The 20,551-nt window shown below is 40.9% G+C and overlaps 1 protein-coding gene and 1 long non-coding RNA gene across 2 annotated transcripts in view; one reads left to right on the forward strand and one right to left on the reverse strand.

Annotated features, from left to right (window-relative positions):
• The window catches only part of LOC143723180 (uncharacterized), a 292,525-nt gene that overhangs the window by 224,690 nt on the left and 47,284 nt on the right, over positions 1-20,551 (forward strand). The window lies entirely within an intron of this gene.
• The window catches only part of pth2ra (parathyroid hormone 2 receptor a), a 71,169-nt gene continuing 56,419 nt past the window's right edge, over positions 5,802-20,551 (reverse strand). The window contains exons 10-13 of the mRNA XM_077215177.1: positions 16,077-16,171; positions 10,868-11,006; positions 9,141-9,182; positions 5,802-6,653 (exon numbers count right to left, since the gene is read on the reverse strand). Coding sequence (XP_077071292.1) covers positions 6,264-6,653; positions 9,141-9,182; positions 10,868-11,006; positions 16,077-16,171 — 666 coding nt within the window. The 3' untranslated portion in view covers positions 5,802-6,263. The remainder of the gene's footprint in view (positions 6,654-9,140; positions 9,183-10,867; positions 11,007-16,076; positions 16,172-20,551) is intronic.

Here is a 20,551-nt window from a genome sequence, read left to right on the forward strand (position 1 = left end):
CTGGTATCAAACGCGTCGGGTGCGAGGTGAGAAAGCTGAATGTGTCTCCTTCCTCCTGCACCAGACGGCTTGAACAAAGTTGAGGGGTAACTGCACTTCGAAACACGCTGGGTGGCGAAGGTGACAGGTTTAGAGAAGGAGAGCAAGTGAGAGGTGGGCAGAAACGCTTGCGCGTCTGTCCCAACCTCGTAGATCGAGGGAGGCTCTCCTTTTTCTGACCTGCGGGTCAGGAACGATTCAAGGAGGCTGGGGTAAAGGGTTTGTTAGACTGCTTCAGCTCCAGACGCTTATGGGGCCGCTCGCGGGGGAATGGGCGAACATTGGCTCCCCAGACCGTAGCGGGCGGGGGATGAGCCGAGTCACTTCTCCTAGTGGCAAAATCCGGCCTATGAGAAGGACGTTCTCTGGGCTGGGATTGGGAGGAGTTGGAGGATTCCCTAGCTCTCCTGGGCATAAATTGCCTGAGGGCAGCTGACTGGCATTTTGCGGCCCGAAATTTTTCAACCACAGTGTTGACCGCCTCCCCAAACAGACCAGATTGAGACACTGGGGCATCTAAGAGGAAAACCTTCTCTTTATCACGGATTTCCGTGAGATTGAGCCATAGGTGGCGCTCTGCAGCAATCGCCCCCGCCATAGAACGCCCTATAGTGCGCGCAGTGTGCTTGATGGCCCTTGAGGCCAGATCGGTGGCCTTGCGAAGCTCCTTGACAGCTTCCGGTGTGATCCCCGTTCCCTCATCCATTTCTTTTAAAACATCCGCCTGGTAGGCTTGGAGGATGGCCATAGTGTGTAGGGCCATGCCTGCCTGACCAGCTGCCATGTAGGACTTTCCGATAAGGGCGGAAGTAGTCCTGCACGGTTTAGAGGGAAGGAGGGGCCGAGATTTCCACGACGGAGCAGACGACGGGGAAAGGTGTGTAACTAGCGTGTCCTCGACCGCTGGAATAGAGGAATAGCCCTGCTCCACAAAACCAACGAGGTTGGTGAAGTCAGCGGCTGCCGCGTTCGTTAGGCGCGCAGAGAAAGGCTGCTTCCAGGATCTGGTGATCTCGTGATGCAGATCGGTGAAAAAGGGCAGCTTTCTCCGCTCAGGCCTAGAATTAGGGCCACTTAAAAATCTTTCATCGAGTTTAGATGATTGTGACTCGCGGGGCTCATCGGGCCAGTCGATGGAAAGCTTTTCAGTAGCGCGCGAAAGCACGTCGATAAGCTCCGTGTAGGCCGCGCCTCCTGGCCGCTAGGCGGGAGAGCGTCAGAAGCTAAAACAGGCCCGAAATCCTCGGAGTCGGACGCTGTATTGTAAATAATATCTTCCAGCCTGAAAGAAACCGACTCGCGTGCTCTCGGGCTGGGGAATAAATAATCATGAGAAAACTCGACTGGCCTAACACCGCGTGCGTGCTCGGGAGAGGGAGGGAGAGAAAGGGCCTGGCCCGTCTGCTCGTACTCTATATCCTCGAGCTCTACATCCGAGCCCGAGGTTGCGGATTCCAACGAGGCCTCGGCAGCCTCGGGAGTGCGACGGGGGGGGAACGAATGACTCCTTCTCAAAAACCGCGAGCCGAGAGCGGAGGGTTTTGAGAAGGAGGTTGTCACAGAATTTACATTTAGACGAGCCTAAAACAGCCTCGCGCGCATGCGAAAAACCCAAACACTTGATACACTTACTGTGCGGGTCGTCGTTCGCAATAAAGCGAAGGCATGGCGGCGGCAACGACGAAACTCCATGGCACTTCACCGCAAGGAGAACAGAGTTCCACTAATTGCATTCGCTGAAGTGCAGATGAAGAAATAGATGAAGAAGCTGGTGATAATCCGAATACACGGGCTCAGAAAAACTGAAATCGAAGGGCTAAGATGGCCGCTTCGTGAAGGCAGAGAAATCTGAGGAGCAGATGGCGCGCGCGCTAATATAATATGATGACGCAGGAGCGTCATGGCGGCGCCCGCGCCATCAGCCAATGAATTGGCGTGATTCTATAAGGGCTTCAGACAATTGGCACACCCGCAGGGCGTTCCCACTGCGTCTAAGCTACGCAGCGTTGAGTGAACCTATGAAAGAGAACAACAATGGCAGCCCCTACGGATGCAGTGTTTCTGCCGGCGGTACACGGTGAGAATACACTTTAGGAAAATATAACGTTTCAGTCAAAGTAATAATAATATAATAATGATAATAATACACACACGATTATGTATTACAATGTTATGTGTCTCTGAAACAGTAAGTAGGCCTATGTATATTGCGCTCAGGTAGTTTGGCGTGACTGGCCTGAAATGCTACAAAGTCGTGAGTCGTGGTTTGAAGTCGTGATTTACGTGCTCAAAAACCTGCCTGGAAGGCAGCATAAATGAAAACCATTTCTACAGCCAACTGCCTAGAGGCTCCGGCGTAGGTCCAACACAGAAGTATAAATCAGCCTTAACAGTCTTTAATAATCCATAAGGTAAATCCAATGATATTCCACAAAATGAGCACATAACGTTAGATGTGTGTGTGTGTGTGTGTGTGTGTGTGTGTGTGTGTGTGTGTGTGTGTGTGTGTGTGTGTGTGTGTGTGTGTGTGTGTGTGTGTGTTCGTTCGTGTGTGTGTGCGTGTGTGTGTGTGTTCGTTCGTGTGTGTTCGTTCGTGTGTGTGTGTGTGTGTGTGTGTTCGTTCGTGTGTGTTCGTTCGTGTTTGTGTGCGTGTGTGTGTGTGTGTGTGTGTGTGTGTGTGTGTGTGTGTGTGTGTGTGTGTGTGTGTGTGTGTGTGTGTGTGTGTGTGTGTGTGTGTGTGTAGAGGTATACAAGTACAACTACTCAAATAAATTACAAAGTTTAGCTCCTTGTATTTAAAATTGGATGGCCACAAAATATATATATATATTTTTTTTTTTTTTTTTTTCTTGTGGTGTAAAGATGTCTCCCAGGATTGATCAAATGATCTGAAATTCCAAATGTATTCTTATTTGTGAAACACGAGGCTTTCAGTCTGTAAAGCATTGCACCATTGATGATGCAATGTTTTTTTTGAACAAAACAGGTCAACTTATTGCAGAATGTTTTTGAAAACTAATTGTAAGTCATTTTCGTTCCTCCACTTTATATCACAAGATTGGCTTTAAGGCATGAAGTATTTTGTTCTGCTTGACTTCATAAATGTTGTTACTGTGAGCACACTCTAGCACAAGATCCTGCTGTTATTGCAGAGAGGACTCAGAAGCATTCATTCCCACACTAATTCTAGCAGGTTCACACAGTCAGTGGGCAGGATAAGGTCCTTAGGGAATAGGAGAGACATGTCTGATCGCTCGAAGTTAAACCCAGGAGAACCAAACCTGACAAGCTGTCTCTATGCTAGCAGAGGTTTCTTGAAAACCTGAAGACATTTCCTGAGAAATTCTTGATATGATGTGACTTCTTGTTATGAACACAATGATGCCCAGACTAACAATTAATTGGTTCTATCCTTAAGATATTTCATTTTTATTTGATTGCTGTTATAAAGTGACATTCAAGGTCATATGTAAATTTAAAGTTATCCAAATGATTTCCCCCTAAAGTTTGTGACATTTTTCCTTTAACTGATATTTAAAGCATCTATATTTACTTGCATAAAACATTATTTAAAGTTACTGCAATACTGAAAAGGTATTCTTTTAAGAAAATATTTGCATAATTAGTTCTGTAAACACTTTCTAACAGTTACAAAGACTTTAAATTATGTCTAAAAACTTTTGGCAAACTAGAGTGATAAGGACTCATATTACCCTGTCCCATGTAGATATGGTTTGTGCTACTTGTGGGAGTGAATAATACCCATTTCTTTCTGAGTTATCACTTATGTACTTCCTCATTAGGTAAAAAAATGAGGGGAAAAATGTTCTAAATCAATAATTGTAATATTGCAATGCTTTTGTATTTGAAACATCCCCACATAATCTTTTATTGGGAAATTTGTATCATAACGGCAGCTTTTCTGCAGTCATTTTTGTTATCAAATTGATTTGCATTCTTCTACATATGCCAGGCAATTTGAGGATTTGGAGTGATTTGCAATGGGCCAGTGGGGTGGCTGTTATGGAGATAAACTACAGGAAAAATAAAGCAGCTGTTTACTGAAGAAAATTTGATTGGTGCAAAAATGCCATGATACTGTGGGTGATTGCTGAGGGGTTGCTTACATATTTTCTTTGCATTTCATAAATGGTTCCTAGGGCATACTGATATTCTGGCTCCTAAAAAAATGGCTTGGTTTCCTCTAACAATTCAAGTCTATAGGATTTTTAGGAGACAACAAAAAAATGAAATTGTTTTTAAATATTTTTGGTAGCTAGGAGTTTGCTAGGCAGCTTGTTTGTTTGGATGTTGCAAGGATGCTTTTGATGGTTGCTAGAGTGTTGCTATATGCCAAAAAAAAGGCATTACCACATAACTAGGCTCAAGAGGGCTTGTTATAGCATATCAAGCAATGGTATATATGCATACATTCATTTGTCTTGGGCTAAACTATGCCAGAGGTTTACATATTTATAAAGTGTTTCCAGCTTGAAGTGGTATAGATCAGAATGCACATTTTTATACATGCATGCATGGAGAAAACACACTTATATGATTTTCTTTTTCTCAATGCCCATTTCTATAAGTAGAAACTTATGAAATGGGTTATTTTAAAACATTGGCTCTCAGACTATTAATGAGACGTTTGTGCAAGGCATGCAAGGAGTCCATAATTATTTTGTCATTACTTGAATTGTTTTCTGTGTGAAGCTGTAGTAACATGGCGAATCAATGCCTTTCATAAGAGCATGTTTCAGCTGACAAGGCAATTACTTGGCATGTTCCTGCCACTGTTTTTCTATAATATATGATAAAATAAAACGAATATAGGCTGAATAAGTCTCTATAACTGTTTTTAGCCTCATAGATTTGGCTTGCAAAACTATTGTAATTTTCTCTAATGTTTATATTTTAACATTTATATTTATAATTTCAATATTTTGAAACTTAAACATTTAAACAGTGTCTGTTATTAACTTTTTAATGACAGATGAACAAATGTTCACAAATGTTTTAGTGAAGGTTTGTTTATGCATTAACAGAAATCAGCAGACAAGGATCGATCTTGGGATATCAGTTCATCAAAATTAGGCTAGATTAAAGTCGATTGTCCAGGCCTAAATTATATTGTTATTTGAATAACTCTAAAAACAGCATTTTTCTATTCCAATAAATTATGTTGGAAAAAAAGGATACGAAAAAAAAGTCACCCACTTTCCTGTTGCTAAAAGGTGCATTCACGCCATACAGTAATTACTGTAACTACCAGTCATTCCAACTTGTACAAAGCACTCGCGTCCTCGTAGAACTCATAATTGCTTGTAAATTCTGAATTTTCTGAGTTCTGACTTGCACCATGTGACCGCTGCAGATTCATATTTAGCTTTGATATGTTGCCACATAAACGCATAATTCCGAAGACGCTAACAGCACAGAGTAGAACACAGAGGGTTGCCATCCCGTAATTACGGTAATGATGACATAAAATGAACGCAGCTAAAGTCCAGCCTCATCTCGAGCAAACAGCTGATTAGTCCATTACTAGTGAACCTTCTGATAAAGTGAAAGTAACTTTTGCATAACATTCAAAAACAAATCCAAGACTGTCCGATTTTCTTTTGCATTTGAAATCAATTTTATTAAATAATTCAAATGCATCCTCTGGAAAGGAATATTACAGGAAGTACGTAAGACTTAAGTACATTTTGTACCCCCCCCAACCCCCCCCCCCCCCCCCCCCCCCCCCCCAAAAAAAAATACCATAGACCTTAATACAATTATTTATCCTGAGCATTGCTCCACAGTCTACACAATTCATGCTTTTGACTTAAATAAATCATTTGATGACATCATGGTTCTTCGCAAATGAAACCAGTATTCAAAAATAAATTGTTGGCAGAGTAATAGAAAATCAAAAAACTCCAACATTCACATTGTCCATTTGGCAGTTTCAGAATTGCATGAGGCAACAAAAAATGGTATCCATCATCAGCATTTCCAGGGCCATGGTGGGTGGAGCTGTCTTTCCATGAACATATCAATCTATATGTCAAAAAAAAAACCTATGTGTCACAGATTGAGCAGAAAGTGTCCATTGTAGAGATGCTGTTGCCATTCACAGTGGAGTGTGCGCTGCAGGTGATGTACTGTCATTTTTGTTCTTTAACAAATGCCATATCTGCTATTACACCCAATTTAGCTGACTATCACCGCACCATTATCTACAGAGTTTCCTCGTCATCCTCCAGGCCACTGCTGGGCCTCGTGGGCAGGGATTCCTTCAGCAGGATGTCATCGACCTGTTTTGCACTGTCCTCCGGCTCCTCAGGTATAGATGGTGGCAAGCTGTCAGCATCCGAATTGAGCACATAGCCTGGCAAGGAGGCATGTGTGCTGATAGTTGCCCCCCCCCTGCTGCGGTAGACTCGGCTGGAGAAGAGTGTGGTGGAACGGGTGCTTGGGCCTCCGGCAGCGAGCTGGGATTGACTGCTGGTGCTATTGTTGAGGCCAGTTAATACAGAGCCATAGCGGTAGCTCCCGCAAACCACCGGGCCCTTCCAGTCGAATGCTAGGTTCCACCGCGTCCATGTCTTCTTGATCTCAGTCTGGACCTGATGATAAGAGTTAGATGATGTAGAACAGTTGGTGCTGAAATGCATGGTGACTTTAAAAAGCATGGCTGAACGCCTTACTGCTTTACAGTTTTTCTCAGTTACTTTGGCTCAATTATCAAATGAGAATTTATTTTTACTCAAAACAATTTGTTTCTTGTTTGCATCAGATATTAATTTCTTATTGATTTATGCAAAACTCATGTTTTTGGCATGTGTAAAAATGAGAGAACAATTGTCAACAATTTGAACAATAACTAAATGCATACGGCTTTTTGATCAAAACTGATGAGTTGATTCTCAGTGAATCATCATGTGAGCCATCACGTGCAAAATGATCCATTTCAGTGATCAAAATCCTGTCAGACATCCATGAGCATGAATATTCCATAAATATCTAACATGGCAAATGTTCTGCCATTGTAATGAAATAGGAAGCATATATATGGAGTTTCGCTCAGCACAATTGCTACCATTTTTGAACATAGAGGAATATCACAACCCTAAACAGCTACATTTGTGTTATTTTTGTAGAAATGTGTTACATGTTAACTGAAAATTCACAGTTGCTTGCCATGGAAGAGCAATTGGAAGATAAGTAAGAATGTGAGGTGATGTTAGGGGAAGACTATAAGTGTGTAAACAAGGAATTGTTAATTTTCAGTTTACACTGTAACAAATTTCTACAAAAATAAATTGTATAAATACTGTATAAATACAAAAGGTCATTTTCTTTTGTGTACTACAGTTTTGACTTTTCCTAGTAAATTGTTTACCTTCTATTGAAATCCGTATCTAAAAAGCTCAGTGTGATACACAAGAGCATTCAGCTAGACAAAACTGACATTCTTGTGTAGTAAAAAAGCAGTTAGTGTCAACAAAAAGTAGAAAAATCATGAAATTTGTATAAAACAAATATTTCCATGGCAAAAAGAACATCTAAACATTTTGACCAGAGTGGCTCACACGATGACAAAAACACTTTTTATTTTGGTGGCATTGGCCAATTTACTTACTGACACAATAACTAGGTTTTGAAGCAGGTATTAAATGTTATAGGTGAGTTACTACATTTTGCAGGCATGCAATAGAGTTCTGATGTTCCAGCAAAAAGATGTTACAATTGCACTTACAGTTAAGAGAATATTAAGACTGTTTCGAAAAATGTGTCAAAGTGATTGAGAACAACTGTCAAATTGAACTGAAAGTTCTTTTTAAATTTCAGTTAAATTCCCGAATTGACCTTACAGATAGAAAGAATGATAGAGAGAAGGATGGATGACATTCATTGTCATCTTTCACATGTAATAAATTCATTTTTGTGCAGGGTGAACAAATCTTCATTTCCCAGAATGCATTACCTGCAGTGAATTAATTTGAATTATAGTTCAGTAAATTCCTCTTTCTGCCATTCCACTGGGTGTGGCCAATTCATTTCAAATTCACACTCAGGAATTGAAAAGGAGATGCTTCTTTTTGCACACCACAATTCTGGCATTCAACAACTACTAGACAGAGCAAAACAGATTAAAGAACAATAGCCTACCCTGACAGTGGGAATGGTTAACCCTTAAAACTCCATGCTTGTTCCATCCACAGCTTTTTCTGACTGTTTAAAACTAACATTTGTTGTGCTAAAGCACTTAACAACCATAACAGCAGTATGTTTAAATTAATAGCAATTTGTTACATTTACAGTGTGGGTGGTGGGATGTCCAGTTTGTAGCATCTGCCCAGATGAAGCGATGGCAGCCGTAGCATGCCAAACACCCACCACACACCGGCTATTGGTGGAGAGGAGGCCAAGTGATGAAGCCAATCAGCTTAAAAGGTCTGAGTAGGAGGCTATGATGGATGGATGCCAAAGAGCAAATTTGGCCAGGATACCAGGGTTAATACTCCTACTCTTTTTGAGAAGCACCCTGGGATTTCAGATGATCTTAAAGACCAGTTTAACATCTGTACACTTGTCAGGCACACTGCAATGAGTCGCGGGCACCTGGTTTACGATTATTTGTGTAATGTGCACAAAATCACCAGTACAAATCAAGAAACTGATTCTTTAAATGTGACAGGCAGGGCTGGACTGGGCATCGGGCATACCGGCCAAATGCCCGGTGGGCCGACGTGCTGTTTGGGCCGTTACAAATCATTCTTTAAAAAAAATTAAATTTTTTGGTCTAAACGGCCCATAATACTCGTACATCGGCAGCCCATTCGTTTAGTCTTGCTTAATTGGCAGCTCTGGGATCTTTGTGCCAGTCTGGGCCAAAATGCCCGGGCCGATTTTTAGTCCCAGTCCAGGCCTGGTTACATGGCAACCATTTTCAGGCTTGAACTGTGCACTTTTCCAAAAAACAATGTTTGACGCTATAAGAAAATAAGACTGCGTTGGCTAAAATGTCAATATAGTACAGAATGCAACTGCACATTCTCTCTATATTCCCCAAATTATTGTGATTATAAAGCAGCTTTGCAATTCCTCACCTCTCCATTACAATAGCAGTAAATGATAGACACAAAGAAGCCCTAAAAACAGAAACAGATGTTAGAAGGGCAACAACAGGCTGTCTCAACACAGAGCAAATTTCTCAAACAGCTAACTGAGGTAAAAAAATTTTTTTCACAAAAATCACAAATTATTCTTAAACCTATTTGTTTTTTGAAGACACTTAATATTTAACTTTATAGTCACAGCACAGCTCTCAAGCTGTATGATTTGAGATATAGTTTATGATGCAGAAAGAGTTATGTGTCACAGTTTAATGCTGAGCGGGGATTTTTTTTCCAGATCTCTCTTCCTAAAGTCCTGTCCACAGCAAGGACGAAAACTATAACGATAATATTAAAGATATAGTTCTAAAAATCATTCTAAATATAAAAGAATAGAAGAGTCCACACCACAATTATCACGATAACCACACAGAGAAATAATATTGTTGGAATCCCTTTCAAATGATTTTTGCTGAATGAGCTGATGAACGTTGACAGCCAATCAGAATCGATGGTCGTGAAGTAGAGAAGACTTACTAATCCATTAGTATTGCTCATATTTAAGGCCCGATCTCATCAAGAACGATTACTATAAAGATAACCATAACGATAACTATATTAGCGTCCACACCAACGAACGATAATGCTCTGTTTATTCCAAGCGCTCTGTAGATTTGTCGTCTGCCGCTTTAAATTTTCAAGCTCTTTAAAGCGGCAGATGACAAATCTACAGTGATGAAAGACTGATAAAAACATATAGACATTCATTTGTAAGTTTGGTGGCCATTCAGATGATATCTTAATTAGTAAGTAAATAAAAGGTATTTATTAATTACAGTTGACACTGGTCACCTGTTTAGTTTATATAAAAATAAATTAAATGCTTTTGCATTTTCCCAGTTCTAGCAACATTTTGTTCTGTGAATGTGTGTGGCTGTGTTTCTGAAGATACTGTAAGTAGACATGGAAGTGATCTGTTCTTGATGTAAAGGACATGCTTTGAGTCATGTGATCCAGATCCAGATAAAAGACCTCTTAACCTAACTAGCAACTGTCATTTAAGACAGCCGAACATCTCAGACAAAATCAATGCGTTGTGTCATGAGATGTCAAGCACATTTAGAGTGCTGTGAATTGGATTGACCTGTCAATTTATTTCTCTTACGCATTACTTGAAATTTTTATTGCTTGCAGTTTGTACAACAAGCATCTTCGTGTCAGCAAAACTCCCATCAATATCTGTGGGTCCTTTGTTACTTTTTAATTATATTTAATAGTAAATTGGTTAAATATCCTTGGTTAAAAATCTGTGATTTTCCCAAAGAAACCACATTTTTCTCCTTTGCTTTTGTGAAAAATGAACAAAGTTCATCAAATTTCAAGGAGAACATTACCATTAATTTCATATTTCATTCTATTATGAACATATATCTTCTTCTATGATAGTTATTTAATGCAAAAAAAAAAGTTTAATTGCCAGAGCAGTTTAAAAAAATTCTTGTCATCAGCGGCTTGTTTTTCCTTCTTATTTTTTCAGTCTTTCTTCCAAATCAATATGAAATCATGCAAAATACATGCACGTCATTTATATAAATAATGCTAAAATACAAATTTGAATTTATGATTTTTGGATTATCAAAAGAAAATCATATAAATCTTTACTTGCAGAGATCACTGATTACATTAGCTATTCATGCAATAAAAACATAGTTTACAAGTACCTGGAAAGAATTGAAGAACAGCTCACAATACATCCGCACCTCCCAGCCCAGACCGTCGAAGGTGTGTGGCATTCCAACAAACACAATGTAGTGCACCCCAAACACCAACACCAACACAAGCGTGGATTTGGCAAGCTTCCTGAACACATAGAAATTAAAATGTTCTGTCAGTTAAAGGGAAGTTCACCAAAAAAATATGTCATTTAATGACACCTTACAAACCTGTATGAATTTCTTCTCTCTGTGGAACACTAAAACAGATATTAAGGTGCAATCACATTTACCTCTGCACTGCAAAATTCAGCGGGCGAAATACTCTCATCTCAATAGCAATTTCCATGATCTGGAATTTCACATTAGGGAAATGAGGCAAAAAAAAAAATCCTCATGCTAATTCCCATTGGATTCAAGTTTGAACACGCACATTTGCTTCATTTACTAATCATTCATTTACTGGTTTGGAAGTGACTCTAGTTCACCCAAAAAAATAATAATTCTGTCATAAATTACCTCTGTCCTCATTTCGTTCCAAACCCATAAGACTTTCGTTCATCTTCTGAAGATGACAAAGATCTTTTGAATGAAATCAAAGAGCTTTCTGTACTCTCCATTGACAGCTACGCAACTTCCACTTTGACGCTTCAAAAAGTTTGCAAAACTAATCCTTATGAATTGAGAGGTTTAGTCCAAATTTTGGACTTAACTTTATATCAAACTTTATATGATGAACTGATTTAATTTAGACTTTTATTCACAAACCTAATACCTAACACACTCATTGGTTCTTGTGGAAGCTCAAACGTGCTGTGTAACACAAGAATGAACCTCATTGGTTCTTGCGGAAACTCAAAGTGCTGCATGCATAACACACGAGAATGAACCTCATTGGCTCTTGTGAATAAAAAGCCTCAATTAAAATCTGTTCATCATATAAAGCAAGCAAGTCTAATTTGGACTAAACCGCTCAATTCATATGGATTAGTTTTACAATCTCTTATTGAAGCATCAAAGTGGTAGTTGCATAGCTGTGAATGGAGGGGCAGAAACTTATTTAAAAAAAAAAAGATCTTCATTTGTGTTCCGAAGATGAACAAAAGTCTCTTGAGGGTGAGTAATTAATGACAGAATTAAAATGTTTGAGTGAACTATTCCTTTAATGCATCACTATACTATTGACAATGGATCTACTTTACTGCAAAGTTTCACTAATGTGATCGCATCTTTAGGCAGAATTTTTAGGCTTCTATTTTCCAACAGGGACAGATGTTATTAAACTCCTCAAGACATAAAAGCACCATAAAATAGTCCATATGACTTGTGTGCTACATTTTTAAGTCTTCTGAAACTATATGGTAGATTTGTGTCAGGAACCAACTGATAGTGAAAACATCATTTGCTGATAATCATCCCGCCACTGCAAAGTTATACAGCTTCAGATCACCAAGAACATAGGACACAATTGACTTTTATAGTGTTTTTTTGTTGTTGTTGTTGTTATTGTTGTAATTTGTGGAGATTGTCAGCATCTGTCCCCTACTCAATTTCATGTGAAAACAGTAAACAATCTAACATCTCCATTTGTGTTCAACAGAAGAAAGAAAGTCATACAGATTTGGAATGACATGAGAGTGAGTAAATGATGACAGATATATAGTTTTTGGCTAAACTGTCCTGTTAAGCGCTATTAATGCACAGTTTCACTTAACACTTTTTGATCCCTGTGAGATATCTGTGTTAGGTTTCTGACGCCAAGTACAGCGTGAGACGTAGTTGTGATATTATAAATTCAAAAAGTTTGTCTTTAATCCTATTTTTATGAACGACAACCCACACGCCTCCGTGTGGCTTTAATATGAACGAAGACAAGCGCAACATCTTAATGGCTACGCCTTGCTTGCACTGGAAGACAGGTAAAATGTCTTGCAAATTAGTCATGAAAAGAATCATGAAAAATAACTGGAAAAGAGCAATGCTAGAAGACCATGAGGTGTAAATCCTCTTTTAATTGAAGCCCGGGTAAGTTTGATCAACCAAAGTGTTCCAGTAAAGGGAGTGTCATACCAAATAACAGTCAAACGATGTGACATGCGAGCATACAAGCCAAGTGTCACAGTTGTGGTTCTGTTTAGTTTGGTTTCATTGGACTTGTCTGCCTATCTTCATGTCACACTCATCATCATTAGAAGTTCATCCATATCACCTGTGTTTAGTTAATCATCATCATCATCTGTTTCACATGTGTTTTCTGTCAATCAATGTTCATCTGTGTTTGTATTTAGTTCCCTCCTGTTCAGTCAGTCTTGGTCCGTTCTCTGTTGTACTAAGTGTGTGTGAACCTTATGCCTGTTTGTATTATTATTGTAAGTAAACATTTGCATTGGAACTTTGGACTCCTCATCTCCTTCTGCCTGCACCACACCGTGACAGAAGAACAGAGCGCCCAAAATGGACGATAGGGCAAGAATTATCGCCATGGCTCTGGAGAACCCAAACTTTTTGTCCTTTACCAAGGACTTTTTCTACCTTGCCGTCACCAGCGTCCTCGACGATGAGAGCCTGAGGACCTTGTTCCTGATCGGGGCCACATTCAACAATCCCTTTGACCTCCCTGACACCACCCGTCTGAACTGGAAGGAGACCGTCCTCCGGTGTCTGGAGAGCGTCAGGCCTCGATCAGGAACCCAGCCACACCCAAGGACTTTTGTGGTCTTCAGCCAGGATGGACGTCGCCACGCCAATACCTATTCCTGTCCCTGTTCCAAGGTCTCATTGCACCGAGACCACCTGTCCAGAGTCTCTTCCCCCCGAGACCGCCCGTCCAGAGTCTCTTCCCATAGAGGCCGCCCGTCCAGAGTCTCGTCCCGCCGAGACCACCCGTCCAGAGTCTCGTCCCGCCGAGACAGAGCCTGTTCTCATCATGCCCGCCGAGCCAGAGACTGTTCACATCATGCCCGCCGAACCAGAGAATGTTCACGTCAGTCCTGCCGAGCCTGAGTCTTCTGTCCCTGAGAAAATGTGTCTTCTGTCCACGAGCCTGAGTTTTCTATCCGTGAGTCTGAGTCTTCTGTCCGTGAGTCTGAGTCTTCTGTCCGTGAGTCTGAGTCTGTCCCCAAGCCAGAATCAGTGTCTGAATTCCCACCCAGCCTCCCTCTCCCACCTCCTCCCATCCAGCCTCCCTCTCCCCCCCTCCCACCAGCCGAACCAGAGACTGTTCACGTCAGTCTTGCCGAGCTGGAGCTTCACGTCAGTCCTGCCGAGACGGAGTCTTCTGTCCCTGAGCATGTGTCTTCTGTCCCCAAGCCTGAGTCTTCTGTCCACGAGCCTGAGTCTTCTGTCCTTGCGTCTGAGTCTGTCCCCGAGCCAAAACCGGTGTCTGAATTCCCACCAATCCTCTCTCTCCCATCTCCTCCCATCCAGCCTCCCTCTCTCATCTATCACCTCTCAACATTTCTTCCACCACTGCCTGTCAGTTCCTCAAACCACCTTCGGGGAGGTGGAATCGCCATGGGTCTGCCAGCCTGCAGCTCCAGCCTGGTTGGTGGATCCCCGGTCTCCGCCTCCAACCTACTCAACCAGGACTCTAACTCGGCCCATCAATCCATCAGCTCCACCTTGGCTCCTACCTTCCTCAGCTCCACCGTGGCCCATTAGTTCACCAGTTCCGCCAGGCTCCCTTGTCCCCCCAGATCCACCTTGGTCACTTCTGGACCTACCCTCACCTCTGGACTGCACTCCTCTGGCTACGCCTCGTCCCTTCTTCCCCCCGGCTCCGTTGGCCTGTTCCTCCTTGTTCCTCACTCCCTCTGTCTCCACCGTGCCCTACTGTGTCCCCGCCTCCACTTCAGTCACCAGAGCCAGCCGTCATGAACCCGCTGGATCCTCAGCGTCGCCTAGGCTCGTCGGCTCTCCGGCTCCACCCTGGTCTCCTTTCCCACCTGCTTTGCCCACTTCAGTCAGCCCCCTGGAGTCATCAGCCCTGCTTCCACCATGGCTCCTCTCTCCTTCGTCTCTGCCCTGGCAGCCTGCACAGCCTGCATCATCTGCTCCGCCCTGGTCCCTCCTGCCTTCTGTCTACCCTCACCTGCTCTTCATCCTCCTCCTGAGTCCCCTCTCTCCGCAGTTGGTCTATCTACGGCGCGAGGAGGCGCCTACCGGGAGGGGGGAGATATATCACAGTTGTGTTCTGTTTAGTTTGATTTCATTGGATTCATTGGAGTTGTCTGCCTATCTTCATGTCACGTGTCGTCATCATCAGTTCATCCGTATCACCTGTGTTCTGTCAATCAATGTTCATATGTGTTTGTATTTAGTTCCCTTCTGTTCAGTCAGTCTTGATCCGTTGTACTAAGTGTGTGTGAACCTTCTGCCTGTCTGTACCTGTTTGTATCATTATTGTAAGTAAACGTTTGCATTGGAACTTTGGACTCCTCATCTCCTTCTGCCTGCACCACACCGTGACACCAAGGTCGTTCGCATTACAGATTTATTTCTATTACAGATTGTGACAAGGGATCAGCCAGGGCTCCCTTTGGCTTAGCATAACGCACTGTTTGCTAATGTTTGCAAACACGACTTGTCAGTGTCTTCATGTCTGCCCTACCAGCTGTGCAAGCTGACACCTGTGGCTCAGCATACCACTAATTAGTGGGGATACAGCAATGATCAAATTGATTACTGTTATTAGCGGCACAAAATTACATCCATTGGCATTGTTTAGCTACAAACTGGAATCTTTTAGGGCGCATCCAGAATAACATGTTGACATGCCAAAGCCCGAATGTGCATTTTATATCTAAAAGCATTTATCCAAAGCCAGGTAAAAATGGAAACCAAAAATGTTTTTTTCCACATGTAAGAAGATCAAATTTATGATATACAGTGGCTTTAAAATGCGACACTGATTTCAGTACACTATGGAATGATGGAAAACACAACCTGAATCAAACCGCATAATGAGTAGGCGTAGGAAGGGAAGCTTGTTATCGCATCTCTTAGCCACAGGCAATTTTGCCTCCAAGCTGTGAGATGAAAGGTTTTGCCTAAATTACATAAGGAAATAAACAGTTGCTGCAGGGACAACTTCCACTCTCAGCAATCTGATACCAGAGACGATGCCACTGTAATGACACCGACAATTCAGGCTGGAATTCACAATTTCAAGGCACTTGAATGCGTAAAAACTTTGACCAGTGGAAGTGGACGCACAAACCTGTACTGTTTCCGAGTATCGTATCTGCCTGCGTTGGTCTCGCGGATCTTGGTTGCGAGCACTCGCACGATATTCACGAACAGGATGAAGTTTAACTGAAAAAGAGAGTGCAGAGAGAATGAACTGAGTAAAAGGTGACAGCTAATAAAATCCCTTCTCCCACCTTAAAACAATTCACACAATTTGTGTAACTGAAAAACTGTAATAAGGACTGAGGACTAAGGATGCATTATGGATAACTGGACAATAAATCCTGTCGCAGCAGGTCACCAGCAGATGACCGTACAAGTGATTTGCATGGCTGGCTTTTCCCAATTGAGCTGGGATGTCATTTGAAAAATGCTAATTTCCGTCTGCATAATCTCAAAGAGTGGGATGTCTGTGCATGAGATTTTGCGCTCAGTCCGAAATCAACAAGACAAACAAAAATGCATTCTGGGTGCAGAAAATAAGGTTTAAGGTATAATTCAAGTTATGGTCTTTGTAATACAGCATTTCACAAACAAAAGGGACTCCGTTATAGATGCATTATTTGGTGTGTAAAGTTATTCTAATATTAATTTCTTTCGTTTTCTGTTTTGCATATGTACTTATCAGCTAAAAAAAGTGTTTTGAAAGCAAATAAAGCTAAGATTTAGATTGCTAGGCTGAGCATGAATAATTTATGAAAAAACATGAGTACATACAAGCATCGGTGCTATTGAACAACAGGAATTATGATGCAAACTGCATGATTAATGAACACTTAAATGCCTCCAAAAGGCTAAAGTACACAAAATTATTTAAAGCTATTACACTTCTTATAGAATTTCAAAAAAACATTTCAGTAACCAAAAAAGTCAGTCACTTTATAGTAGATTTAAATATCAAAGGTAATAAAACTTGTTAATAAATGTTTTGTTTGAAAAACAAATCTGTAAGATCACTGATGTTCAGCTGCAGGGGCGGCAAAATTTGTGCAAGGTAAAGCTCAACAGACTGTGCTCTGAATACCATATAAAAATTAAAACTGCACACACTATACACAAAATAAAATTATTCTTTACACAGAGAAAATATGGTTCTTTTAAAAACAGTTCGCTGTAAGGTTCTCTGGGAAAACAGAAATGGTTCTTCTATGATATCGCTGCAAAAACAACCTTTTGGAACCTTTATTTTTAAGAGTGTAGCAATGCATGAGTACACATATTTCTATTCCTTAAAAAGATAAAAGAGTACATTAACAGCACTGAAAGGAAAAACAAAATGACTGTTTGCAGAAATATCTCTTTTTGATGAAAACACCACATTCTTCTCCACACAGGACTCACGGAGCTCTTCTCTGACATGCAACAGGATAACAATTATGTTATTCCCAATCACGGGAATCACACATTTAACTGACCTCTTCGGCAGAATATTACCCCAATATGTTCCATCTGTTCAGTGGGAGTATGGGAAAAAATGGAAATGTGCTTTAACATTTTGTAACATATGAATCATCATTGGCCAGATTTTCCTCTCATTATACATCTGACTTTCCCATTAATTGTTATCCATCCATCCACAACAGCCACAATGGGATTGAATAATATTAATAGCGTTACATTATATGTGTGTGTGTGTTGCATCAGAATATATTATGTTATCTCAGTATTTTAGAACTGTATATCAGCAATGAGTAGATTATCCAATGCTTAATTTTTGAGTGTGTGTAAATGTGTGAACCTGAATGACACAGTGTGAAATATCATCATCACAATATTTGAGTAGATAAGCATGAAATGCGGCTAAGGACCGGTCACTGATTTTCAGTCTTATTTCAGGGGCAATTTATGTAATTTAAAGTTAGAATCATCTCTTTAAAACCACAAAACTTGTATCGCCATGTGTGCGCCTAAAGAGTCCAGCTGTGCTGCCTGAGCAAGTTAAGGCAGTGGAAAAAAAGAAATCGTGCTAAGGCATCTTTATCATCCCCATGGAATAATACATTTGCTTGATGTGCACAAAGAGATAAGTGAACATTTGCATATAGGCCTACACAATTAAATTTCTCACCAGTATGGTGATTCTTTACAACTTCAACCAATGCAAACGAGTCATATGCACAGATAAGATCCACACATAAACACAACCCTCAAATGTTTGATACTGTGATGCCATAAAAACTGCATGTATAATCCCCTATATAATACATTAAAAGAAAATATCTAATTAACTTGAATTACATTTACAAATACAATGTTAAAAAACCATATGGATATCAAAATAAAAAAATTACACAATGTCAACTTGAGACCACCAACCACAAATTGGAATTCATGTACACAATTTAAGTGAAGAATGAGCGGAATGGTAGAGATGACCAAAAAGCCATACCCATCAAAAGTCCTGGCTTCGCTTTTTGCCAGCATGCCTGAGAACAACGAATATTGTCACTTGGCATCAGTACAATCAAAGTCCTTCAGAAAGTTTGTAACCCAAGAAAAAGATTCGTTAATACTGTAGTCTGGTCCTATCGAGAGCCATCTGGAGTCAGAACATGTGTCCTACTCACAGAGTGTCATGATGGCATCATCTAGGTGAGCGGATGTGGCCAAAACATAATTGAAAGGTGCCGGCACCTCAAACAGAGTCAAAGGAAAGTACCCTGTGATATGAAGGCTTTTTCTCCTTCGTTGCAATAGATTTTAGTAAAAATTTACTTTAATTTTGGCCTTTTTCTATTTTTACAGAGAATACAGGAAATAGTGAAAATAGATTGTTGTCATCCATTTCACACCCTCATGTCGTTCCATACCTGTCTTTCTTGCTTCTTTTGAGCATAACAGAAAATATCTGGTTGGTAACAAAACAGTTTTGGCCACAATTGACTTCCACTGTATGGACCAAAAAAAAAAAGAAGTCTTTTCTTAAAATTTTTCTCAATATTTCTGTATTTTCATACAGAAGAAATTCATAATGGTTTTGAACAACATGTGGGTGTGCTAATTTTCATTTTTAAGTGTACTTTCCCAATAAACTAACTGTCACAAACTGCTCCGAGACACAAAGGTTGAGGATCCAAATGCAGTAATTATTGAACAGGGTAATCCAAAGACGTAATCCAAAGTACAGGCAAACACAGGCAGGCAGTCCATACAAACAAACACAACAAGGTAGGGAACACAGGCAAAAGAGTAATCCACGGGCAATAAATCCAAAACCAAGAGTCATGAAACCAGGGAAAATTCTCGGAATTGCAGTGTAACACTAAACAAGACTTTACAGATAATGAATGAGAAAACCAGGCTTATATGGGGTGAGTAAACAAGATAATGAGACACAGGTGAATGTGATAATGGATGATGGTCTGGGCAAAGGATTATGGGGAATGGAGTATAGGGTTACCCATTTGTACATTTGTATAGGGTTAATTCATCCACAAATGTTGGTTTTCAACAATCACAAAACTATTGAGTGACGTTAAAAGACTTGGAATATAGTGCACTTCTATTTTACATACTTTATTTTGTCATTTGTGGAGCTTAATCTAACACCATTGAATTTCATTGCACAGAAGATGCAGCATCTTTTGTTCTACAAAAGAAAAAAAGTTTTAGAATGATATGAAGGTGAGTAAATGATGACAGAATATACGTCTATGGTTGAACAAACCCAGGGAAAGTTGTTAGAATTAAAGACTATACTATCACATTTGGTTAGATGCTTTGACTTGCGTCGCTTTGGGGAAACTATCGAGTTCTTTCTCACGACTCACTCGCCTGGCCGAGTCGATTCAGTCACTTCAGTGAGATCTGTTAGCATCTGTGGATCCATCACTCTCACAGCTCTTCACTCTGTTTATGGCAGGGCACTCAGGAATACATCAGCAGTGACCCTCTCTGCCACCTGGATGGAAGTAGATTGCCCAGGGAGCAGCTAGCAGCAGGCAATCAATGCCAGCTGTGAAGGCTGAGGCCTTATAGAAACCATGGTGTCATGTGACCAATCATCAAACTGCTGAACCATGCGGACTGGTGAAAGACAAATCTGTGCCAAAAAAATCTGAATACAGAGTGAAAAGGGTGAATACGTCACTTTTCAAAGTTTGCTAGAACTAGATTTCTATATTGCTAGATTTTAGAGTGTAAAATGGGTGTTCATTTTCAATGGCATTGACTGAGAAGCAGAACCCCCGCACTGTTTCAACTGGAGGACTGTTTGTTTGTGGTAAATTTATTGTTTGTTTGAACTCATAAGTTGATGCGAGGTTTTTGAGTGTATTGGGTGCTTGTTCACCGTTGGAAGTGGCTACGTGCGTGTGTGTGTGTGTGTGTGTGTGTGTGTGTGTGTGTGTGTGTGTGTGTGTGTGTGTGTGTGTGTGTGTGTGTGTGTGTGTGTGTGTGTGTGTGTGTGTGTGTGTGTGTGTGTGTGTGTGTGTGTGTGTGTGTGTGTGTGTGTGTGTGTGTGTGTGTGTGTGTGTGTGTGTGTGTGTGTGTGTGTGTGTGTGTGTG

The sequence above is a fragment of the Siphateles boraxobius genome, unplaced genomic scaffold (assembly GCF_051911475.1).
Source record: "Siphateles boraxobius isolate OS27281-9 unplaced genomic scaffold, OSU_SipBor_1 7, whole genome shotgun sequence".
Taxonomy (NCBI): domain Eukaryota; kingdom Metazoa; phylum Chordata; class Actinopteri; order Cypriniformes; family Leuciscidae; genus Siphateles; species Siphateles boraxobius.